Source organism: Hippichthys cyanospilos, chromosome 2, assembly GCF_059441005.1.
Source record: "Hippichthys cyanospilos isolate Australia breed blue-spotted pipefish chromosome 2, RoL_Hcya_1.0, whole genome shotgun sequence".
Lineage (NCBI taxonomy): Eukaryota > Metazoa > Chordata > Actinopteri > Syngnathiformes > Syngnathidae > Hippichthys > Hippichthys cyanospilos.
The window spans coordinates 5,765,227-5,786,776 of record NC_142370.1 but is presented as its reverse complement, the minus strand read 5'-3'; the positions used below and the strand labels follow the sequence as shown (position 1 = coordinate 5,786,776).

Sequence of the window (21,550 nt, the reverse complement as noted above, 5' to 3'; positions counted from 1 at the left end):
ACAGTTTTAGACCTTTTTTTGTCATCTTCATATTCAAGTTATTATTTTTAGCACAATTTGTGTCCACATCCCCAAGTCCTCTCCTACCAGGCTGCATCACAGCCAGGCTGGTAAGTAGCTCTCAAAGTCCTTACTGCAATAATTCATTATTTCAAGAAGAACTCCTTGCCTATTAACAACTTTGTTTTTCTTCAAAGTTGTTGGCTCTTCCATCTTTTCACTGGGCGTTTTCCCTTTTCCAAAGACATCCGTTTGTTAACGTGTTACCATGAAGGTGATCTACCCATTCATTAAAAAAATATTATTAAATGTAGTTGGTAAGAGCACTTATCACTGGCACACAACCGAATTATTTTACATGACGAAAATTCTTGTCCATGGCACCGAAAGAGTTAATCCTTAGATGGTGATTGTGATGAACGCGACTATACTGTACAATAAGCAACTATTTCTGGAACAAATGTGCCTAAGTACCATAACCACTGAGAAATGCGTGTTGAGAACGTCAATAAAATGTCCCTGAGGAGGTGCCTTTTTTTTTTCAAAAACAATGATGAACAGATGAGGATCAGATGATATGCAAAACAGTGAAAGCGCCACTTCATTTCCTCCCAGATCCGGCCTCCACCATGTGGCTCCACCCTTCTCACCAGTTTTACTCCCGCCTTGGAATCCAAGCCAGTAGGAAAATTATGAAAAGAAAAAAGACTTGAAGCAGTATGATGTTTTTTTCTTCAATCTGTGGCACACTAGAAACTTCATGAAGACTTTGTTCACAAAGGTAATAGCATATTCTATTCATTCACTTGAAACCTGCTCGCCATGAAACTAGGAGTGTTTGGGGTTAGAAACCTGTTGGAACAGGTTTTTCTTCTTGTTGGAGCTGACAATGCTGCTAGAATGTCGTTTGAAGGAACTTCATGCTATGCTAGACGTATGGAGCTAAACTTCACAGTTTCTCATTTAAATCAGAACAAGTGAATGTATGGAGGTACGCTGGGGTGAAAGAAAATAGAGAAAAACTGTTGAACAAGGAGACTCCGATGTGTAGTAACTGTTTCCAATTCTTTCTTCACCACACATTGGAGTACTTTCTGACATGTGTTTGCGTTTTTTTTTTTTTTTTACAGCATCAAGACTGAACCTTGAAGTAATCACGCTTCAATATCCTGCTTGAGTTAGTGCTCCACTTGAAGAGACATGAGGTCAAGCCTGCAAAAATCCACTTCAGTATTAGTCACATATGCTCGTTATCCCTCTTGTTAGCAAAATCAGAAAAAGAGAAAATACAGTAAACACACACACACACATAAGGTTTACATAAGTATGCTCAAACGCTCCCGAAACGTGGAAAAACATTATGGTCGGATTTAACCACAGGAGAAGTTTTTTCTCTTTTTCTTTTTTTTTACCTTAATTCTAAAATGTATTTTTGGTACAAACACAACCCTGGTCATCAACGTAATACGTACAATACAAACTGCTGTAGCATGATGGAAGCAATATCTTTATTTGGGGCTGTTTTTCTTCGGCTGGAAGTGCGGCAGCTTTATTCAGTGTTGGACAAGCGACTTCCAAACTGATGCATTATTTATGACTGTCATTCCAAAGTAATTAGTTACATTATGATATGATTTTGTTTGAAATCTTAGCCATTTAACTACTATTGCATTACTTTTACATTACTCTCACCAACATACCTGGAAATATGGATTTGGCAAACTTAATGTAGCTCATTACACATCCAATGGAATGACCTTAACCCTTGCGTCAAACTATACACATTGCCTCTTTTTCCTTTTTTTTTTTTTTTTTTGTAAATGCTTTTAAAGACGTGGTAATTAAAGTTACATATGATTTTTTTTCCTCCAACCACTCAAATTGTTCAGTGGCATCAGTTCTATCAATACATATGTAGGTTATTTTATTAACACCCACAAAAAATGGAAAAATTGTATGTATGGTCTGTCTATGTAGCCTGTAAGAGATAGCCATTAAGTGGTCTCTACCGCCACCTATTGTCTTGAGGTGAAAGACAAATCAACAAAGACTTTTCTGTTTGCTGACATAGTTTGACCACCGCTCAATGGAATATCGCAAATATCGCAGAAAATTCAATGTCATAAATCCTATTAAAATGCATCTCAAAAATTGTAATTATAATAATTTTATACGGTCCAAAATTTGGACAATTACTATTTTTGTTAACAAAATCTCGCACGTGCAGGTGCAATCGAATAGAAATGTCAGAATCATTGCAATTTGGAAAGTTACATGTTTTAACCATCTTTTGAAAATTTCACCTTAGCACGTGTTTTTTTCCATTGATTCTTTTATGATATCATTAAAAAGATAATAATAATCAAAGGAATTTCCATAATTTGTAACATAATATCACAATGGTAAACAACCTTAAATGCTCAAAATGACCCTAAAATAAATATTATTGCCCCCGTGGACTAGTAAATGATGCTGGAAATGTAAAATAAAAATGTACAAATAAAATCAAATGTACAAATAAAATCACCTTAACACAGTTCTCTGCACAGCAACAATACACATGCGCCATCTCAAGGCAACCAAATGAACTGCATTAATGTTATCAACTGCTTCAATTAATATCATAAATTTAAAGGGTTTAGTAGAATTTGGGAAATATATATATATATATATATATATATATATATATATATATATATATATATATATATAATGGTGGCTGTTGTGTGCTGCCCGCCGTCTCCTATTACAAACATTAGTTTGGATGTGATTGATTCATTGATGTTCAAACCTGTGCAACCGTAAATTTACTTTCACTCCGAAAAGCACAAACAGAACAGAGTTGTGCACGTTTTAGGTTGCAATGTGGAATTTTTTTTTTTGAAATGACTTATTTTTTGGGCAAGGGTGCGTACACCTTTGCGAGCCACTGCAGCTGTGAAGTGATGTTTGAGGTGGCTTTATTTTGCAGAGTCCAGACCGCCTCAAGAGCACAGATCCTGCGCGAGTTTGAGGCTACATGCCAGGCACTCCGTGCTTCTGACAACAGAGGATTTAAGCAGGAATTTGAGGTGAGTATCAGCAGCATTCAAGTTCAAACCTCCAAAGATTCTTTTCGTGTCTCGTGGTTTGAAAAAGATATTGTTGCTCTTTCCAGCCACAGTTAATCTGTTTGTTTCTTCTATGAGTGGTTCATGTCCAGTGTTGGGAAATTTACTTCAAAACTGTAATGCCTTCTTTATTACTTATTACTCCCATTACTGCCAAGCGATTAGTTACATTACAATATTACTGCATTTGAAATGGAAGGCATTACCCGACTATTGCATTACTTTTACATTACTCTCTCCGACATTACTAGAAATATGGATTTGCCATTGTAAATGTAGCTCATTACGCTCAATACACATCCAGTGAAATGTTGGCTTGAGCCTCAAAACAGTACAAATCATTTTATCTGTATTGTATTGTAAACCTTTAAAAACAACATACAAAATATATATGTTTTGGTTTTTTAATCCCTTTATTCCTTAGCTTCACAGCATAGTGATGCATTGTTTATGCTTTAGGCAGGAACAGCGCATTCCACAATTTCACTGTTAATATTCAAATTCAAGTTCAGATCAAAAATAGATGGTTTCTGTGAGGCTAACGTTAGCAGATAGCCTGCATCATCGTTATTGTGTTTAACCGACTGTTTAACATGGGTTTTTGTACGCCTTAACTTGACACGCTACGACCACAACTATTTATAGACTATTATTGACAGCAATTGTACAGTGAAAATTGAGTTGGCTGACTTGTCATTATTGCTAGTTGCGACTGGGATCTCGCTGAAAAGGTTTTGAAATGGCAGCATACCGAACTATTATATTCTTCTTTTCTTTACCTCGGACGAACTGAAAGTAATGGACATATGGCCATCTCGTAGAAGTATTGTCCAACTTGTCGTCTGCTGCTGCCGCACTCATCTCTGATGTTTCCCCTACGATCTCGTCAAGTTTCTGACTAATTTGGAGAGGGGGACACTTTCAGGTTAAAATTACATTGTCATGCATTGCGTTGCTGTCATTTTTACCGATTAAAATATTACTTTTTTGTGTGTGTAATGCATTACACTACCGCATTACAGCAATAGTAATGCATTACAGTAATGACATTGACTTTTGTAAAGCTTTACTCGCGACACTGTTTATTATCATTATTTGATAAATGAAGTTAAATCAGGAAAACTCTGAATATTCATGCATTGCTTGGACTAGAAAGTCAAACAAACTTTTCATCAACGTCTTTGTAAAGGAGCTGAAGGATGTCGGTAAAGATCTTCCAACCAAGGTGGCGGACATGGAGGCTAACAGAGAAAAGAACCGATACCCATACATTTTGCCTTGTAAGTAATATCTTTTTGATGTAACTCTCAGCAATGTTTGGGACCTTTTTTTTCTTCAAGTACGTCTGTCCACAGATGACCACTGCCGCGTGAGGCTGTCCATTCAAAATTATCCCAACTCAGACTACATCAATGCCAGCTTTGTACCCGTAAGAATTCATCCGAAAGGATTTCAAAGTGGTTTACATCGACACATGTGGGTCTTTACATCTGTGTGCAGGGTGGAGGATCTGAGAGAGACTTTATCTGCACCCAGGCTCCCTTGCGCAACACCATGGGCGATTTCTGGAGGATGGTGTGGGAGCAAAATGTCAGGATAATTGTCATGGTGACAGCTCTGAGAGACAGGGACGTGGTGAGACTCATTCCTTCGGTGTGTGTGTGTGTGTGTGTGTGTGCGCGCGTGCGCTTGTGTGCGTGTGTGTGTGTGTGCAGCATATCGATATCTCAGTTTACAAATTACATTCATAAACAGTTGGCTTGTTTTTTCTATGTTACATACATTATGTATATTTAGATTAAACATAATCAAACAACTATATCTAATCCGATTCAATTGCTCTGGGGTATATTTTTATGCTCCGTGCAAGATAAAGATCTTGTTTTGATGAGCTCCTTTGAAAGCTACAGTTATTTCTAAATTTAGAATTCTTTTACTCCTAAAGATGACAATCGCTTTAAACATTTGTGACAATTGTTAGAGTGATAAAGCTTAATAGGGTGCACATGACAATGCCTTGTATTTTTATTTAAAGTGCTTTTTAGCATTTAGACAGCCCAAATGGCATTTAAAAATTAAAAATAAATAATATGTTTTTATAAGCCACTGTAACATGGCCTGGGGAAAATAAAATGATTCCAAAGTATCCCATATGAAAGTTAGATTTTAAAAAATGTACCTGAATAAAAATTAAAGGCAGCATTATATAACCTGCTGAAGATAAGAACTAACATTAGTTGGCAGGTTATCCAGTCACAAGTTTTTGGATCAACAAACTAATTTTGGGCAAGATAAATGACAACATTCTAAGACAGAAAGCAGAATTTACAGACACTCCTGGGACAGATTTCACAGAGAGACAGAGCAACGTGTGTGTCAAAGACAGTGACTGCTCCCAGATGAAGCCACAATGTCCTTCCTCACTACAAATTGTACTATCAACAGCAGCCAGAGGCGGCGTCAAAGGACAAAGGTCAAGCCAAAGAGCACAGATTAATGAACTGTTACAAGAATAAAGTAAATCAGTTCCAAACCGTCATTATTTTAGATATGGCCCATGCAGCCGGGTACCAGTTGATCCACGGACCGGCGGTTGGGGAACTCTGTTATATTTCATTAAATATTATGTTGTATTTAGCTTTGGTAGCTGAAGCCAGTGTTTCCCACATGAACGAAAAAAAAGGAATATAATCCGGCCATGTTTTGTCGGACATGGCCGGAAATACAATCATATTATTCAGAGCCGTTAAGTGAAATTTTCCACCACACTTGTAGTGGTCGGGAATCTCCGATTTAAGACCCCAAATAGGGCGGCCTCCTTAGCCTGAACAGCAATTTCTCCCAGCATCTTTTCCACAATTGCAACACCGGTTCTATCGCAGTGGTTGCTTGAGCCATTGAGGGACCACAGTCGGCTTCATTAATTTCAGCTGAAACATTGCACTTGTCATCCAACAGAACGCCTTTTATTATTGTTTATTTGAAGCCAATTGTGCATCATCCATCAGTCATGCGAGATTAACATGTACCACAATTTCTGCATCGTAAACACAAGTCAAATGTTTCTTTGGGTGCAGGTGCTCTGTGACGAGTACTGGTCTCTGACTCCTGGAACAGTTTATCACGACCCTTTCCAAGTGACAACAATGTCTCGGAAGCAAGGCCCAGATTATTTTACGTCCACCATTAACCTCAGACAGGTTAGAAACATCTTGTCTTCCCTATTCGCGTTCAGGTTATGACTCAACCCATTTGTGATCATTAAAGGCGGCTGCTTTGTGTTCCAGAGAGACTGTCCAACGGACCGGATCATAACACATTACCAGTATCCATCCTGGCCGGACAGGGGCGTCCCCAAAGATCCGTCCTCCCTCTGCGCCTTTACAGATCACGTGCGGCAGCATTTGGAAGCCATTCCACGTTTGGGGCCAGCTGTTGTGCACTGCAGGTCTGACCCCGAGCGATGCCGTCATGCAAGCAGCGCGATGAAGTGCCGTGCCGTCCAGAGGGGTCTACGTACTCATTCGCCGTTGCACTTTTCCAATCCCTCTGTGCTGTGCATAACAGTGCGGGTGTGGGTCGATCGGGAACCTTCGTGACGTTGCTGTGGCTGATGCAGCTGTGCGTGAGGGGCGTCCGGCCCAATGTACGAGCTGCAGTGGCTGACTTACGACTACATCGGAAGGGGATGGTTCAGATACCGGTAAACTCACGAGGTCGGGGGGCATTGTCTGAAATGTAGTGACACATTTCATCGCTGCTTATAATAGGGACTGACCGAGGCTAAACTACATAAGTGCACAATAGCAGCAGCTAACTGGAGCATTTCTAATACAACATTTATTTAACAGCGAAACCAAAACATCTGAAAATGAAATACTGTACTGTAATTCCCCAAATAGAAGATGCACCTGTGTATAAGACGCACCCTTACCTTGGGATCAAATGATAGTATTTTCTATGTTGTAGTGTATAGGACGCTCCCACACTTTGGCAACAGTGTAAAAAAAGATAGCAAAACAGAATAAATCTCATCTTTTGTAAACTCTTCAGATTTCTTTGGGTTCATATCTGTAATTTATATATTTGTTACGCGTTAAGTGTGTATCAGATTTCCCACATTGTGAGCGGTCGCCGAACGCCTCGCCAGTGTAACGTTGAATGCTCTCGAAGCAGTTGTTTTTCCTTTTCCAGGGGTATGTTACCGTTGTTTAAAAAAAATACCGTTTATAAGACGCACCCATACTTTTGCCCTTCATTTATGAGAAAAGGGTGTCTTATGTTTGGGGAATTACAGTGACATACACAGAAGCCAGAGAAATACTGCTCATTGATGAGTTACCTTGTATAGACTGCTGGCTACAGAACCATTGTAAGCCCAGAACAAAGCAAAATGATGTATGACACATCTTTACATGACAGAGAAATAACTGAAATGAAAATCATTGTTTTGCATTCAATGGGCATCGATTTGCTGGCCTTTGTTGGCTCAGCTGTTCCCAATTCACCTTAAATAGCAGGGCTTGATTGTACAATGAACGGACAAGTTGTTTAAATCAATCTATTGATCTATCTTCTGATAAGAGCTGTGTTTTGAAATTTGATTTCTTTTTATTTGCAAATCCATGATTAACTCAAAACTATCAGGATCATGAAAAGCAGATTACAATTACAGTAGATATTTACTGCAAATATTTTCACTGCTTCTTTTTCAAGTGGCATTCATTATAATAATCAAATGTAACATTGTTTCAGTTGCTGAGTTGCTGGTAAATTAACTCAGTCAATTTCTTCAAAGTCATTAACTGACAGCCCTGTTAAAATGGATTTTTCTTATCTATATATAGCCATCACTGGCAGTGGAATTACATATATATATATATATATATATATATATATATATATATATATATATATATATATATATATTTTTTTTTTTTTTTTTTTTTTTTAAATCAAGATGTCACCAGTTCAGGTGGCTAGATGGAACAGTGGTTAGCACGTCCGCCTCACAGTTCAGGGACCAGAGTTCGAATTCACCTCGCTCCGGCCTTCCTGTTTGTAGTTTGCATGTTTTCTTTCCGGGCACTCCAGCGTCCTCTCACATTCCAAAAAACATGCAGTATTGGACATACTAAATCTTCCTTAGCTGTGATTGGGTGCGTGAATGGTTGGTTGTCTCTGTGTGCAACTTCAATCAGCTGGCAACCCACATACTGCTCTAAGCGGCTCTAGAAAAATGGATGGATGGATGTCACCAATTCAAAATGTGACAAAAAAACATTGTTTTCTCTAAAGAAATATACATACAAATGAAATCAAAACATTTATCCATGCATCCATTTCCTCATTAACTAGTCTTAAGTCCTACATGCAGTACTTTTTTAAAACCAACTATAAATTATTGTGAGTTGGATGAGTTGAGAGCTGTTAAAACATACATTGCCTCTTTACCTCTTAGGAGCAGTACGTATTCGTTCACCAATGTCTGCTGTACTGGCTGAGCGGCGGCAAGTCATCTTGGTAAGCAAGCTGAAGCAGTATTTGGTCAGGAGTAGCAAACCAATGTTAGGCAAGTTACTTTAAAACTGTTAATGCATTACTAATTACTTTTCTTTGAAAGCACTTAGTTACATTACAATATGACTGTATTCAAAATGTAAGGCATTACACTACCATTGCATTAGTTTTCATAATACTAGCACCATCATACCTGGAAATATGGATTCGCCATTCTAAATGTAGCTCATTGTGCTCATTACACATCCAGTGGAATGACCTTAAACTAAACTTACATGCTCCAAATGATCCCAAAATGAATATTATTGCTCCCTTGCACTTGTAATTGATGCCTCGATCTCTGTAAACGTGAAATAAAAACGTGCAAATAATACGACCTAAAGAAAGATAGCATAGTAACAATACACCAGCGCCATATCAAGGCAACCAAATGAACTGCATTCATGTAATCAACTGCTTCAATTAATGGTATAAATTTAGAGGGTGTAGGAGCATTTTTTGTTGGGAGCAGGGTTATATATTTTAATGCATTGTAATGGGCATTCTTGTCATTCGTATTGAATAAAATCCTACTACTAGTTGTTGTGTGTAATGCCTTACACTCCCACGTTACAGCAAAACGTATATAATTCAGTAATTGAATACTTTTGTAATGCATTACTCCAACGCTGTAGCAAACTGATAATCTTTTTTCCTTGGATATATCATGTCATCGGATGACTATTGTTTTATATTCTATTTTTTCAACAGCCTCACCCCCTTAGAGCATACCCACCAAGAGGCGAGGAGGAGAAATCGCCATCATAGACGGAAACATCCACCGGGCCAAGAACAGGGCATAATGCAGCAGATCTTACAACCCGGGAAGCTACTGCAGAGAATGCTTCCCTCTTCATCACAACTAAATCCAGGGCCACATACCGTTTGACTTCGCAGGAGTTTAGGAGCCAATGACTGACAGGCCGCTAAAATAAATTGCATCTATTTTCAGCATTTAACATTTGAGGGCCCCAAATCCTTGATTGTACCCCTGCTCATGGGTGAAAATTAAATTTTGTGTGACATCATAGGGAAAAAAAAGACACCCAATGTAGTTGGGAAGTGGAATGCGTTGACTGAGCTCGGTCCACTATCACGTGAAACTCAGCGCAAATTGCCACCAGGCAAGAGATCAGACAAACCTGCAAGGCAGGTCAAACCTGTTACTAAACAATCAATCGCACATACAGTAACATCTCATGGTTCCGAATCTAATAATGTAGTGCAAATTGACAATTGTTTTTCTATGTTGTCAGCTTGATAACGTGACTTTTTCGATTAAAGTTTTGTTTAAAAAAAAAATCATTGAGCAGTGTTTTATTACACTTTGCAGGCTAGCAGTACTTAAGGATTCAAGTGCAGAACTCACACTGGACTTACTAGAAAGGCAAAAAATATGGTATATAGTAGCAGCTGTACAAAAAAAAAAAAAAGTCATGTTTCAGAAAACTCTCAGGCACAGCCAGCCTCAATACATACAGGAGCCGAGTATTATACATTTTACACGTAGAACATTAAGTGTATGTAACTGGTTTGAGTGTCAACTCAAATAAAGAATCATGAGCCAGTAAAAACATTCAATGCCACGGACCTATTTTTACTTTTTTTTTTTAAATGCGGACATTAAATCCCACATATTTATGTACATACTTAAGTACATTAAGGACATACATTTGCAGATACTTAAATACTAAACCAATACTTAAGTATCTGGGATGGGAAGGATGCCCTTAAAAACGTAAAAATACGTCCCTGGCATTAAATGAGTTAATAAACTTCTCTTCATTCATTTTGAGCTTGGCAACGTACTGAAGTAAGAACGGATGTTCGGGGACTCCTCTGCTGCCATGTCCACCGTATCACGGGTGCTCAGAAATTCTCATCCTCCGATGGTGGAGAAACTAAATGTCTTCAACAGTCAATGAAGTCCCCAAAGTTCCAAAGTCTTTGTGTGAACGGATACAAAAGCGGAAAAACAAACAAAGACGTCGCAACGCACTCAGCCTTGATACCCGCCAAGGTGTTCATCATGACACACAATAACAAAGTTAGATCAAAAGAAGTCCAAAAGAGGCGGCAGAGAAATATATTACAGTTTTGTTTCAAGAAAGTTTATAAACAAATCACAGAGCGTAATGGTAAAAAGACCCACAGTTAAAATAATGTACAAATTATAGCAGGGAGATCAGGTCCAAATCCTTTGGCAAAAAAAAAAAAAAAAAAAAGGAACAAAAGAGAGTAGTTTAAGGAATTCCTTTGACTTAAACAAATAATTGCCTGTATTGATTGTATGTACATTTCACATGTACAAGATAGTGTGTAGGCAGCCGTAATATGAACATATACATGCCCGTGAGTAAGTGTGAGGGAATAGAAAACTACTACTACTGAATGAGCAATCAAAGGCTGAGTGACGAAAACGAAGCAGTCTACGTAGTTCATGTGGTTTCCTGCTTCGCTCCGATTACTGTACACTCTCCGACATGTTGAAGGTTTCTTGAATTTCCCGGACAATGAGGATGCGGGCCAGCATCTGCTCTAACTCCTCTTTCGGAATAGGCTGAGTGGAGTACCAGATGGGGCTATTTGGTGCCACAACGGGCTCCGGAGTCAGGTAGAAGGTGTCGTTACGTCCTTTGGCGCTCTGCGGACTGGAGAGACACATGTAGCAAAGATAAAGACAAGACATCTGAGAAAGATGACTATTTGTAAGAACAAGGTCGCTAAATGCTCCTTTGACATCTCTCCCCCACTCTCCATTTTCCACAGGCTTATTCAGACTAACACATTATTATGCCACAAGAAGACAAAGAAAAAATAACATTAATTTGAATGTGAAATAAGTACTACCATGTCATTTACAAGGCTTAAAATATTTTTATATACCTCTAAATGGATATAGTATGCATCCATTTTAGAGCGTTTGCATAGAACATCCTAAAAACGCACTTTCGTCAAGCCACCTACTACAAAGAGGCTAGGGCTCGTTTTTTGATGCATTACGAAAATGAAAAGACGGCTTGACTTGTCTCTTCAGCCCGTGGACGTTTGCTTGAACCTGGCATGGATGTCGGCAGGTGGGGGGAGAAGCAGTGGAGGGCAACCTTCCACGCTGTGATCTCACAACAGTCGTTACTTAGGTAAAGAACATCCCAAGTAAGATGATCAGCAAATCATCTCCGAAGACCTCCACATCAAACAAATTGGACGGGGTCTGAAGATCACGATCCGCGGAAGTGTACCGAGGATTAGTTTGGACAATTGATGAGGAGACTAGGAGAGGACGTGTGGGAGTTAAATGGGAGGAGCTATTTGGCGTGTCAGATAGTAATGATGACTTTTAAGGCTGTTAGACAAATTAATTTCAGCTGTTTCATAAAATGTTGTTGCAACACTACTTTCCGCATTTGCATCTATGCGCAGGTGTACATTGCCTCGCAGTCTTGTCCCGCTCGCGTCCCATATTCCCGGAACCCCAAAATGTTATTCGATATACGATGAAGAAATGCGTCTGAAAGTACCATAATTTTGTCATTTTCATAACACACACAATGTGTTATAATTTGACAGCCATGATATATGTAACCACTAAAGTCAGGGTAGACTTATACGAACTTACAATCACTTAAAACTGGGCAAGGGGGGCTCAACAAATAAGCGAAGTGGACTCTGAGAAATGCGGTAAATATCGTACATAATTTGAAGAACAATAATAAAACTGTAGGAGCTGTGGACATCTCCATGTATATCTGCATGTCCCCTAGGCTTCTTTATGGAGCTGTATTTCATCTTGAAGCTATAAAAAGTTCCACCTCCCCGGCAACCCTAAAAAAAGGGTTATGTGCCATTCTGGCCAGCATAATGTCTGCATACTCACTAGTAAATCCTTCTTTATTATTTTTATTATCTGACAATTTAGCTTCGAGACAAGAAAATACAGTTCGCGGCGATACCCAAAGTGAAGTTAATAATTAAAAATCAGGACACGTATTAATGTCTATCCTTCTATCCATTTTCTATTGCCGCTTATCCTCACTAGGGTCGCTGGCTCGCTGGTGCCAAACCCAGCCTTCTTGATAAAAGCCAATTGCAGGGCACACCAAGACAAACAATCATCCACACTCACAATCACATCTAAGGGCAATTTGGAGTGTCCAATATACCTACCATGCATGTCGTATTAGAATAAAAACACAAGTGTTATTTACCATTTGAAGAGGTAGAAATCATACAGCTTGATGGGGCATTGCAGGGGATTTTCGGGATCCTCGAGCTGCTCTGAGTACATGTCATCCGTGACTGAGCAGAAGAGCAACAATATTACTAGCCTTTACAAACAAGACTTGATGAGTGTGTAGAACTCATCTGTGCAGCTTACCTTTCTGTCCAATTAACCTTTCTGTAGTTTTCAGGTATCGGATGCTGGTGCTCTTGTCTTTGGGATTACTTGGACTCTTCCTCGTGTGTCTCAGCACTTTGGAAAAGGCAACCTTTAGATGCTGATCAATTGTCTTCAAATGAAAATACCTGTTTGAAAAAACAAGTTTAAATTTTGGTACGGACTGGAGAAACATATGTAGCACATAGACGGTATGCGTGCTGCTGTACGGCTATACGTTTGAGAAACTAATTTCTTTCAACCAATCTCGTGAGGACATTATGGAGAAGTGAGAACATCTGGGGTTGGGGGGGGGGTCCTCAATTGTTCAGACCTCTTTTTGAGGGTCAAAACTTACATTTGGAGTATAGGTATGAATTAGGTTATGGCAAGGCTTCTAAAATAGTGGGACGGGCCACTAAGGCTTTGTTTTTGTCATCTGAAGTGTAATTGCAATAAAGTAAGAATTTTCATCTTTTTTGTTTTGTTTTTTTTAGTGTCAGGCACTTTGATGGACTTAATTTTTGCAATTTTAGACTAAGCTGTAACCTGTATAAAGGCTGAAAAAAATAATTACAGTTGTAGAAACTTGACGTATATTGCTTTTTTCTTTTGTTAATGTTGAAAAGAAATGTTGAAAAATACAATTAAGAATCACTGTGTTATGGTTAGGGTTAGGCACTCTTTTGAGGGTTATGGTTAGGGGCTAGGTAATATTCTGCCAATGTATGTCCTGATGAGTATAGCCGCACAAACGTGTGTGTGTGCGCGTGCGTATGGCAAGAAATGCGTCTATGACAACTAACTTTGTGTTGAAGAACATCAGTGTTGTGAGCAACGTCGATGGAGAATGTGCCCCAAGCTGTTTACATTCCCACAACATGTCCTCTGTCACATGACTGGGGAGTATATAGCCTGGATGGAAATATAAAGAGCACAATGGCTAAATGTGGTTGAAGGGAGAGTCATATGAGCAATTTCTTAAGTCATTTTCTCTGCATTTTCATTGATGGAAATCTATTCCTCGATGTGAAGGACTACACACAAGAAAAGGCTAAAGTCACTTTTTTGGGTTGGTACCAGAAAGATCCACTACGAATCTGTATGCGGTCCACCTTTTTGTTCTCACCGAGGGGATGGATAGACGGCGTCCATGGTTGGAGAATCTGGTGCAAACTTTGAGCAAAGCGAGTGTAGTACTGGTCTGAAAAGATGTCATCCACGCGACCATTATCAAACAGAAACTGGAAGAAAAAAATGGATTTAACCACAGTCTGTTCAAACAAAGATAAACAAATAATTTAGCCTACCTTCTGTATGCACAGAAATATATAGTAGAGGACGTCGGCTTCATAGGGCTCTCCTTCCAGGGTGCGTGCCTCTGTGGTCATGAGAGACAGGCCCATGCAGAGCTCGGCTACAGCACACGACACCAAGTCTTCCTGGAAACGAAGCGCCTGCCGTCCTAAAAGGCACACGCAACTCACACAGCTGACACTTTAAATTCGAGCATTCATGATGTGAACTTACGGCCAATCGGAGCCAGTTTCTGTTGATCAGACTTGTCCAGTTCAGAATTTTTTCGTTGGGCCCAAGCACACCACACATCCAGCCCCTCCTCCGGTTTGAGAGTGGTGGGGAGCAGAAGCTCCTGAACTTGCACTTGCTGCTGGCCTTGTCCAGCTACCTCTGCCACCACTGTCTGAGCCTACACATATTAGAAGAGTAAATGCCAAGAAATGCTACTTGCATTTATAGAGTGCACATAAAAACATAAATAAATCAACACATTAAAATATTTTTTACCGCCAAATGTGAGCTATACAGCCTGTGCCATAGCCACATGTGCTATTGCCACAGTTTTTCAATCTGGTAAGTAAAACCATACAACTGAAAGAATGATTCTGGTCCTCAGCACGCACACACCACCTTTTAAAGATCTTTTGATCTGTCCCAAGACCCTGATGTTCCAGCAGGTTTTTCTGACATTCTTTTTTTCATGGCGACTGCTAGTTCAAACTTTTTAAGCCATTCACGCCCGTTGGGACAATGCATCTCACAGCTTTTCCAAAAAAAACAAAACCCCAAAAACAAACAAAAATCGCGGTGGGTATAAGAATGGTGGCAATAAGTTGAAATGTTACCCCAGCAATTCTCTACACATCGATCTACACATTCTCGTTGGCATTTAGCAACTTTTCCATACACAACAAGCCAGCGCTGGGCCTACTGTCAACATGGTAGGTTGCGTCGTACAATTTCTCATCAATTAACCAACTAGTGAGACGGAAATATATTAATAATGTTGCGCTATATATGTGTGTTACTATAGACTACACTGATTACAATGTATTTTAGACGTTTAGGGATCATTTCACTTCTCTGGCACGTTTTTTGTACTCTTACCGTGGTCTATGGGATAAACAATCCCAGTGGTATTTCTTGGTGGAAATGGAAGTGGGATTTTTTTTTAACTAATATTCCAAGTATCCTAGACTTATAAATAAGTAATATATGCCATAAGTTTATTTTTTTTCAGTAGTGAAAGGGTTAAAACACCCTTGTTTGTAAGATTGTTATGGTTTGATAACAAAATCTGAACGTTTTTGGTCATGATTCCAGATGTTTTTGACGCAAAAACAATGTTACACCATAACTAGTGCAAAGTAGGGTAAGGTGAGGTGTTTGCACACGCAAATACAAATAAGGGGTGCACAAAGAGGGTTGAACATACAACTGGTTCCATGAGTCAGGAAAGAGAAATAACAGTTGTAATATGGAAATTACAAGCATTGAAGTAAAAACGGGGTGTCCAAGAAGCCACCAACGCAAGGTTAAGCAGCCGGTGATACCATTAAACCTTAAGGCTTGTGCTGAAAAGCAAAAACAAAAGCCTGGCAGAACAAAAAAAATGTATTTGAGGTGAATCAGAGGTACATTAAATGGTGACTCCCATTTAAACACAGGTTGGAATGTGATTGGTGTATTCTCAACACGGCCATACCTATATGAGGGTGTATGCACTTGTGCAGTCGTATTATTTCAGTAATTATCCCTCAAAAATATCCAATAAATATATTATGTCTAACCTACCTTTTAAGTTTCAAAAAGGAGTACACATTATAGATCAAATGGTGGAAAACGTTTTGAAGCGATTAAGCCTAAGATCCTACTTTTTTTGTTTCAACATAGCTTCTGAAGGGACAATTACCTACGGTACTTATTACTTATAAAGTAGAGGATGTACCTGTAGCTGCTGTCCATCCTGTCCTGTTAATCCCTGCGTGTGCAGCACTTGCTGCTGTGGATCCCAGATGAGGGATTGCGTGGTGTTGGCATAGCCCTGTACCGCAACCGGGATGTGGATATTTCCATTCATCAGCTGGGCAGGGAAGAGAGTGTTTGCAGCCAAAGTGTGCACTACTTCTTCTTGCCCCCCCATTCCTCCAGCGCTTGTAATGCTGGAAACCGCTTGAGCTGTCTGACTTTGACTGGAAGAGTTTTTCAACTTGTCGTTTTCCACGGTGACTTGTGTCGGCATTGCCGTCATAGTCGTGGCATTGGCCCCCGCGACCTGCACAGTTCCGTAGGCTTCCTGCGGGATGGCAATATGTGTGACTTGTTCCCGACCACCGGTGCCCGCAGGAGCAGAATAGACAGGAATGGTCCAGGTCTCCCCTGTGGGACTGGTGATAGTGCCCGTAGCGCTGTAAAGGTGGGAGCTGTCCACTGTTAGGAGGTCTGGCCGCAAGGAGACGTAACTCTGCTGTTGACCTTGTCCTTGTGGGATGGCTAGGACTGTGGCTACCTGCTGACCAGGTAGGGCATAAGACACTGTGATCGGCATGTCCACCTTTCGTTTCTTGGCAGGCTGAAGGACGCCTGCGCCTTGGGATGTGCTTCCCAGAAGCCTCCTCTCAACGCTGTCCTGTTGCTGCGTGGGGGAGAGGGCCCCCACTGTTTGAATTTGGATCTGTTGTCCCCCTGCAACAGCTGCCACCAACTGGGCTTGGAGCTAACACAAAGAAACATTTTTCCCATCTGTTATGGCCAAAGAGTGATTGGCAATGCCGTGAAAAGTGTGTGCCGGTAATAGTTAGTACTTGTTGCTGCTGCTCCTCAGTGAGATCTCCTGGCTGAATCAGTTGCGCTGTCGTCACACCGTGAAGCTGCTGATGGGAGACAGAGGGCACTTGGAGGACCTGACCCAGCATCTGATCGGACTCCTGGCCAATCTGCACCTGATTTAGGATAGCGTAATCACAACGGTAATTTGACAAAAAAGAAAGTCGAAATGACAACTTGAACAGACCTGGACAATCTGTTGGTCATCACTCTCCTGGACATTTTGCTGCTGAGTAGTTGACTCTTGGATCTGTTGCTGCGGCTGAACTTGCACTTGAACCTGCACCCAAACAGGAGAGTTCAGTTTTGATGGCTTTCACCCCCACATGAAGTTCAACTCAATGTGTAGCCATCAGTTTTACCGGACAAGCTAGTTCCAGAAGCGACCCAGCCACTTCAGTGCTGTCTGTGTAAATGCAATTTGCCTCCTGCTGGTACACCATCGTAGCGGTCGTGGTTGTAGCCTCTTCACTTTGCTGGCTGAACTCCTGCAATGCATCTGGACCCTTGCTGGCCAAGGACTCTAGAAACTCCTTCATACGATGCTGGGGGATACTCCGGGCTTTCTGCCGCACAAGCTCCTCATAGGAGCTTGTGCCATCCAGGGAATTGTTCATTGTTGCCAGGGCCTTTTTATAAAAGAGTCTGAGGAAAAGAAAAAAATTATTATTATTGGCCAAGTATCTAATGCTTTTCACAAAATAAGCTTGAGTTTAAATCCTTATTAGTCACTAAAACTTAACAAGAGGCTAAACTAATTACAACCCCTCCTCTGATGTGAGTATCAATAACACACTTACAATAGATGAGGTGGCTTACAAACCAAAGAGGAAACGGCTTAATGATAACAACATTAGTGGCTTCATGATGAGAATCAGAATCATCTTCGGTGGGAAAAATTATATTAGAAACGTCCCTGAGCAAAATAGAAAAAAAATAGCCAAATATACTTTTCGAAGAAATACACCACTTAGGACACATACATCGTATGTTAGAAAGGTCCAGGTCAGGTGTCACAAAACATTGCTTGAACCCAAACTACTCCTTTAAACTTTTTTTTCCCTTCAAAGTGAGCCATATGATCAAATCTGCACAAAGTTCTGCAACTTTCACCCTGCTTCATACATGAAGCGAGAGCTGTGGTAGGACAGCTTGCTTTGTCCGGAGCATCCTACAGTTCCTGGCTGAGAAGAAGCCCCCCCCCCCCAAAAAAAAGAAGGAAAAAAAAACTATAGAGGGGACCCATTTTAAAGAAAGGCCTAAAGGTGAATTTCACAGGTATTTTTGTGACACCGGCCCTGGAATTTTCTGACACACCTAGTACACACTGTGGTATCATTATGCAATATAAAGTGTGCAATAGTGCAGTAATTACTGCTCCACGACAAGTAATCGGTCAAATAATCAGATAATCAAAGGATGGACAGTCTGATAATCCGTAAAGCATTTTGAGGATTTATTTAACTTGAAATTGTCCAAATCCTCAGACTTCAGTCTGTCAACAGTGCCAATTGCCATTATTCTGATATCTGTCAAGAAAAAAAACAGATTATCGTCTGTTTAATCAAAGTAATTCATTAGCAATTCACTTCTAATCGTTATTTGCAGATGTGCCATGAATGAACGATGACAAGTATGTATTTGAAACTGAAGCAGTCTCAGACACAAACCACAATAAAATTCCGTAGGCTCAAAAGGGTCGGTTTGTATGTCACATCCCCGAATAATAATTTGTTAATTGTCTTTTTTGTTTCGTCGAAAGACAAATAAACATCAATAATCAACAAATAAATTGTAGTCGGGAGAAAATAATTTGCAATTTGAAGAATACGATTATTAGTTTAATCAATGGTGTGATTGACAGCACATTCGTAAACATGTTTGATAGCGGCAGCCCTAAATGGTATAGCAATGCCCATTTCTCCAGTCCAAAACATCAAGACGAAGCGAATTAACTTGTGATCCAAAACTTCAAGCAAAACGAAATGCAACAAAGTGCGATCATCAATTCCAGTTAAATTCGCAGCTTGCTGTCGTACGGCGTCTCAAACCAAGATAGGACGAGAATACGAAAGGGTTAATGTTGACTGCGCGTAGTCGAGCTGGTGACAAAAGCGCGCTCACATTCCAAATCCGGCACAGCAGCCATAGGAAATGTGTTTAATAGAATCGTTTCACCGATCAGTAATTTCTCAAAGCTTATAAATACATGGTATAGCTCTGCATGATATACTTGCAGCGGAGTACACAACGCGACTGCCTAGCCATCGGTACGGCTAACTAGCCGCATGTTATTCGCTAAAGGGCGGCCGTAAGTGGCGAGGTACGACGTGAGCTCAGTCGTGAACAGCAGCATGTCGTTTACATTTGACTCTTAGAACCGAGAGCAGTGTGTATAGTGGCGCAATGTCGTTATGTTGGTAATGCTACACCTACTGTATTTTCTGTTAGCTTCCCCGCTAGCAGGCGAAGGTTTGCAGACTCGATAGCATTAGCTACCGCTCTTACTCGACAGTGCCGAGTCTCGGGCCGCCCACTTCTCTCGCCGTCAAACGGCGCGTCTTTATCGTCAAGGAAGCAAATGTTTTCTGTTGTCTCTCTTTGGGGGGTTAGGCGTCTTTTTACAATTTTTTCTTAAGATAGAGTCAGTTTTTTTTTCTTTTTCTTGGCTAGTTATAGTTCGCTGGGCGCCATTTTACAACAGAACCCCCAGACCAATGGGCACGCGACTTGTGAACCAGTCCTGCTCTCGCGGGATTGCGAACGCTTGTTCTCGCGGGGACTTGGTCCAGTGCAAGTGTTTTTTTAAAGACGCCACGTGCCGATTGGGCAGACCAAAGGAGCGTGTAGATAGCGGTCTACCTTAAATCCGTGATATTCCAGACACTTGTTCCAAGTGGTTAACTGGCATCACAGTGTTTTAAGGTCGTTTTGTTAAGATGCATAACCAATTCGAGGGGTTCATCTCAAGCTCTGTGCAATGGAGGGTTAATTCCACTAGCCAGCAAAGGCAAGGTTATTGTCACCAATTTTTTTAAATGTACATTATGACCAGCGTCGTACCAATATAAAGAGAAAAACCAACACGACAAAAAGGTCCAAAAATAAATGATCTCCTTATTGTCAAAATGTTCCCACTTTCACGTTCTTATTTGAACTAGCTCTTCAAATAATGGCTATTCCCTGGCCTTTTGATGCAATGGACCCCCCCACCACCTCCACCCCTCAAAGTATTTTTTTTTTCCCAAACCATTCTGTGTGTCTGGCTGTACAATGTTTTGATGTCACATCAGAATTGCAGGCAAAAAAAAATGTGAAAGTGATTGTGGATTGTGTTTCCAAACTTGATGGCGACTCTCCACAAAAAACAATATTTTGAATGTGGCGTCAGAAGGGCTTATATTGCTGTCAAACGCCACACCAAATCACTGAACCAGTTCCTGAATCAGTCATGTGATGCAGCTAGGCAACGAGGCTTCGGATGTCATCATTTCCAGCCTCTTGCCCAAATAAATCAAGCCTCAGCACACACATCATGGAAGAGCCCACTCAGAAGCCTCGGCACCTATCATAAAACCACTACTCTTAAAATTTCCCCTGGTTAGTATTAGGGCTGCATGATTATGGCCAAAATAATAATCACAATTACTGTATTTTGATCAATATTGAAATCACGATCATTCATCATGTTTGATCAAACATGTCTATTTATTGCCCTTTTTTTAAACAAGCAGTATATAAACACGGCTTCAAGGCTTTATACTTACAAATAATAATAATTATAAACTGAAATAAATAAAGAAAATAATAATAAAAAGTCACCCGAGACCTGGCAAAAACTTGGCACAGAGAGCAACATAGCTAACTTGACGAGTGCGAACCAATGAAAAAAATGAAGCCTACTTCGAACTAAGCACATTATTTACTTTTGAGCAAATTTAAATCAATTAGCAAACGAGCAAGCCACATTGAGAGTGAGCTAAGGATGAGATCATACAACGCTAATCCACACTTGTTTTGAGTTACACTGTATGCAATTAGAACACTGTTGTTTACACTGCTTGTTACGCTTAGCGGAATCAGAGACAGCGTTGAGAACGCCACTCTAGATGCCAATGTTTATTTTGAAAAACTCCAGACAGCATTTGAAACATTAATATTGAACAACAGCGTTAGGAACGACAGTCAGTGTCAAGCGTGAAATGCACCATTACAAACTCCGTCTGGTGTTTTTCAACATGGTTTGTTTTGATTTTTTTTTTTTTTTTTTACATATTCATTGTAATTTAGCATGGTAAATGTTATTGTACCAAATGCAGTAAAGTATAATTTGTTCAAAAATAAAAGCTTTTAATTGTGTAGGAAAATGGATATTTAG

The 21,550-nt window shown here is 40.1% G+C and overlaps 2 protein-coding genes across 10 annotated transcripts; one reads left to right on the top strand and one right to left on the bottom strand.

Annotated features, from left to right (window-relative positions):
* The first annotated feature begins 615 nt into the window (after window positions 1-615).
* On the top strand, window positions 616-9,981 carry LOC148427002 (receptor-type tyrosine-protein phosphatase V-like). 9 transcript variants are annotated; one of them, XM_088407988.1, is made up of 11 exons: window positions 616-781; window positions 1,131-1,205; window positions 2,972-3,071; window positions 4,300-4,390; window positions 4,451-4,539; window positions 4,611-4,763; window positions 6,188-6,310; window positions 6,398-6,558; window positions 6,678-6,826; window positions 8,572-8,633; window positions 9,381-9,981. In XM_088407988.1, the coding sequence occupies exons 2-11, from the start codon at window positions 1,201-1,203 to the stop codon at window positions 9,435-9,437; spliced, it is 990 nt and encodes a 329-aa protein (XP_088264114.1). In that variant the 5' UTR covers window positions 616-781; window positions 1,131-1,200; the 3' UTR covers window positions 9,438-9,981. The 9 variants fall into 9 exon arrangements, with proteins under 9 accessions (XP_088264114.1, XP_088264110.1, XP_088264111.1 ...); XM_088407984.1 differs by having other exon boundaries at window positions 621-781; window positions 6,678-6,813; window positions 9,381-9,979; XM_088407985.1 differs by having other exon boundaries at window positions 621-781; window positions 4,466-4,539; window positions 6,678-6,813; window positions 9,381-9,978.
* On the bottom strand, window positions 9,972-19,886 carry LOC148427001 (transcriptional regulator QRICH1-like). The gene is made up of 12 exons (XM_088407983.1): window positions 19,609-19,886; window positions 17,535-17,817; window positions 17,360-17,452; window positions 17,151-17,288; window positions 16,295-17,062; window positions 14,578-14,755; window positions 14,358-14,512; window positions 14,177-14,291; window positions 13,854-13,962; window positions 13,048-13,196; window positions 12,878-12,968; window positions 9,972-11,320 (listed from the first exon to the last, which is right to left on the bottom strand). Exons 2-12 carry the CDS (start codon window positions 17,787-17,789, stop codon window positions 11,134-11,136), a joined length of 2,238 nt encoding a protein of 745 aa, XP_088264109.1. The 5' UTR covers window positions 17,790-17,817; window positions 19,609-19,886; the 3' UTR covers window positions 9,972-11,133.
* Window positions 19,887-21,550: the final 1,664 nt, after the last annotated feature.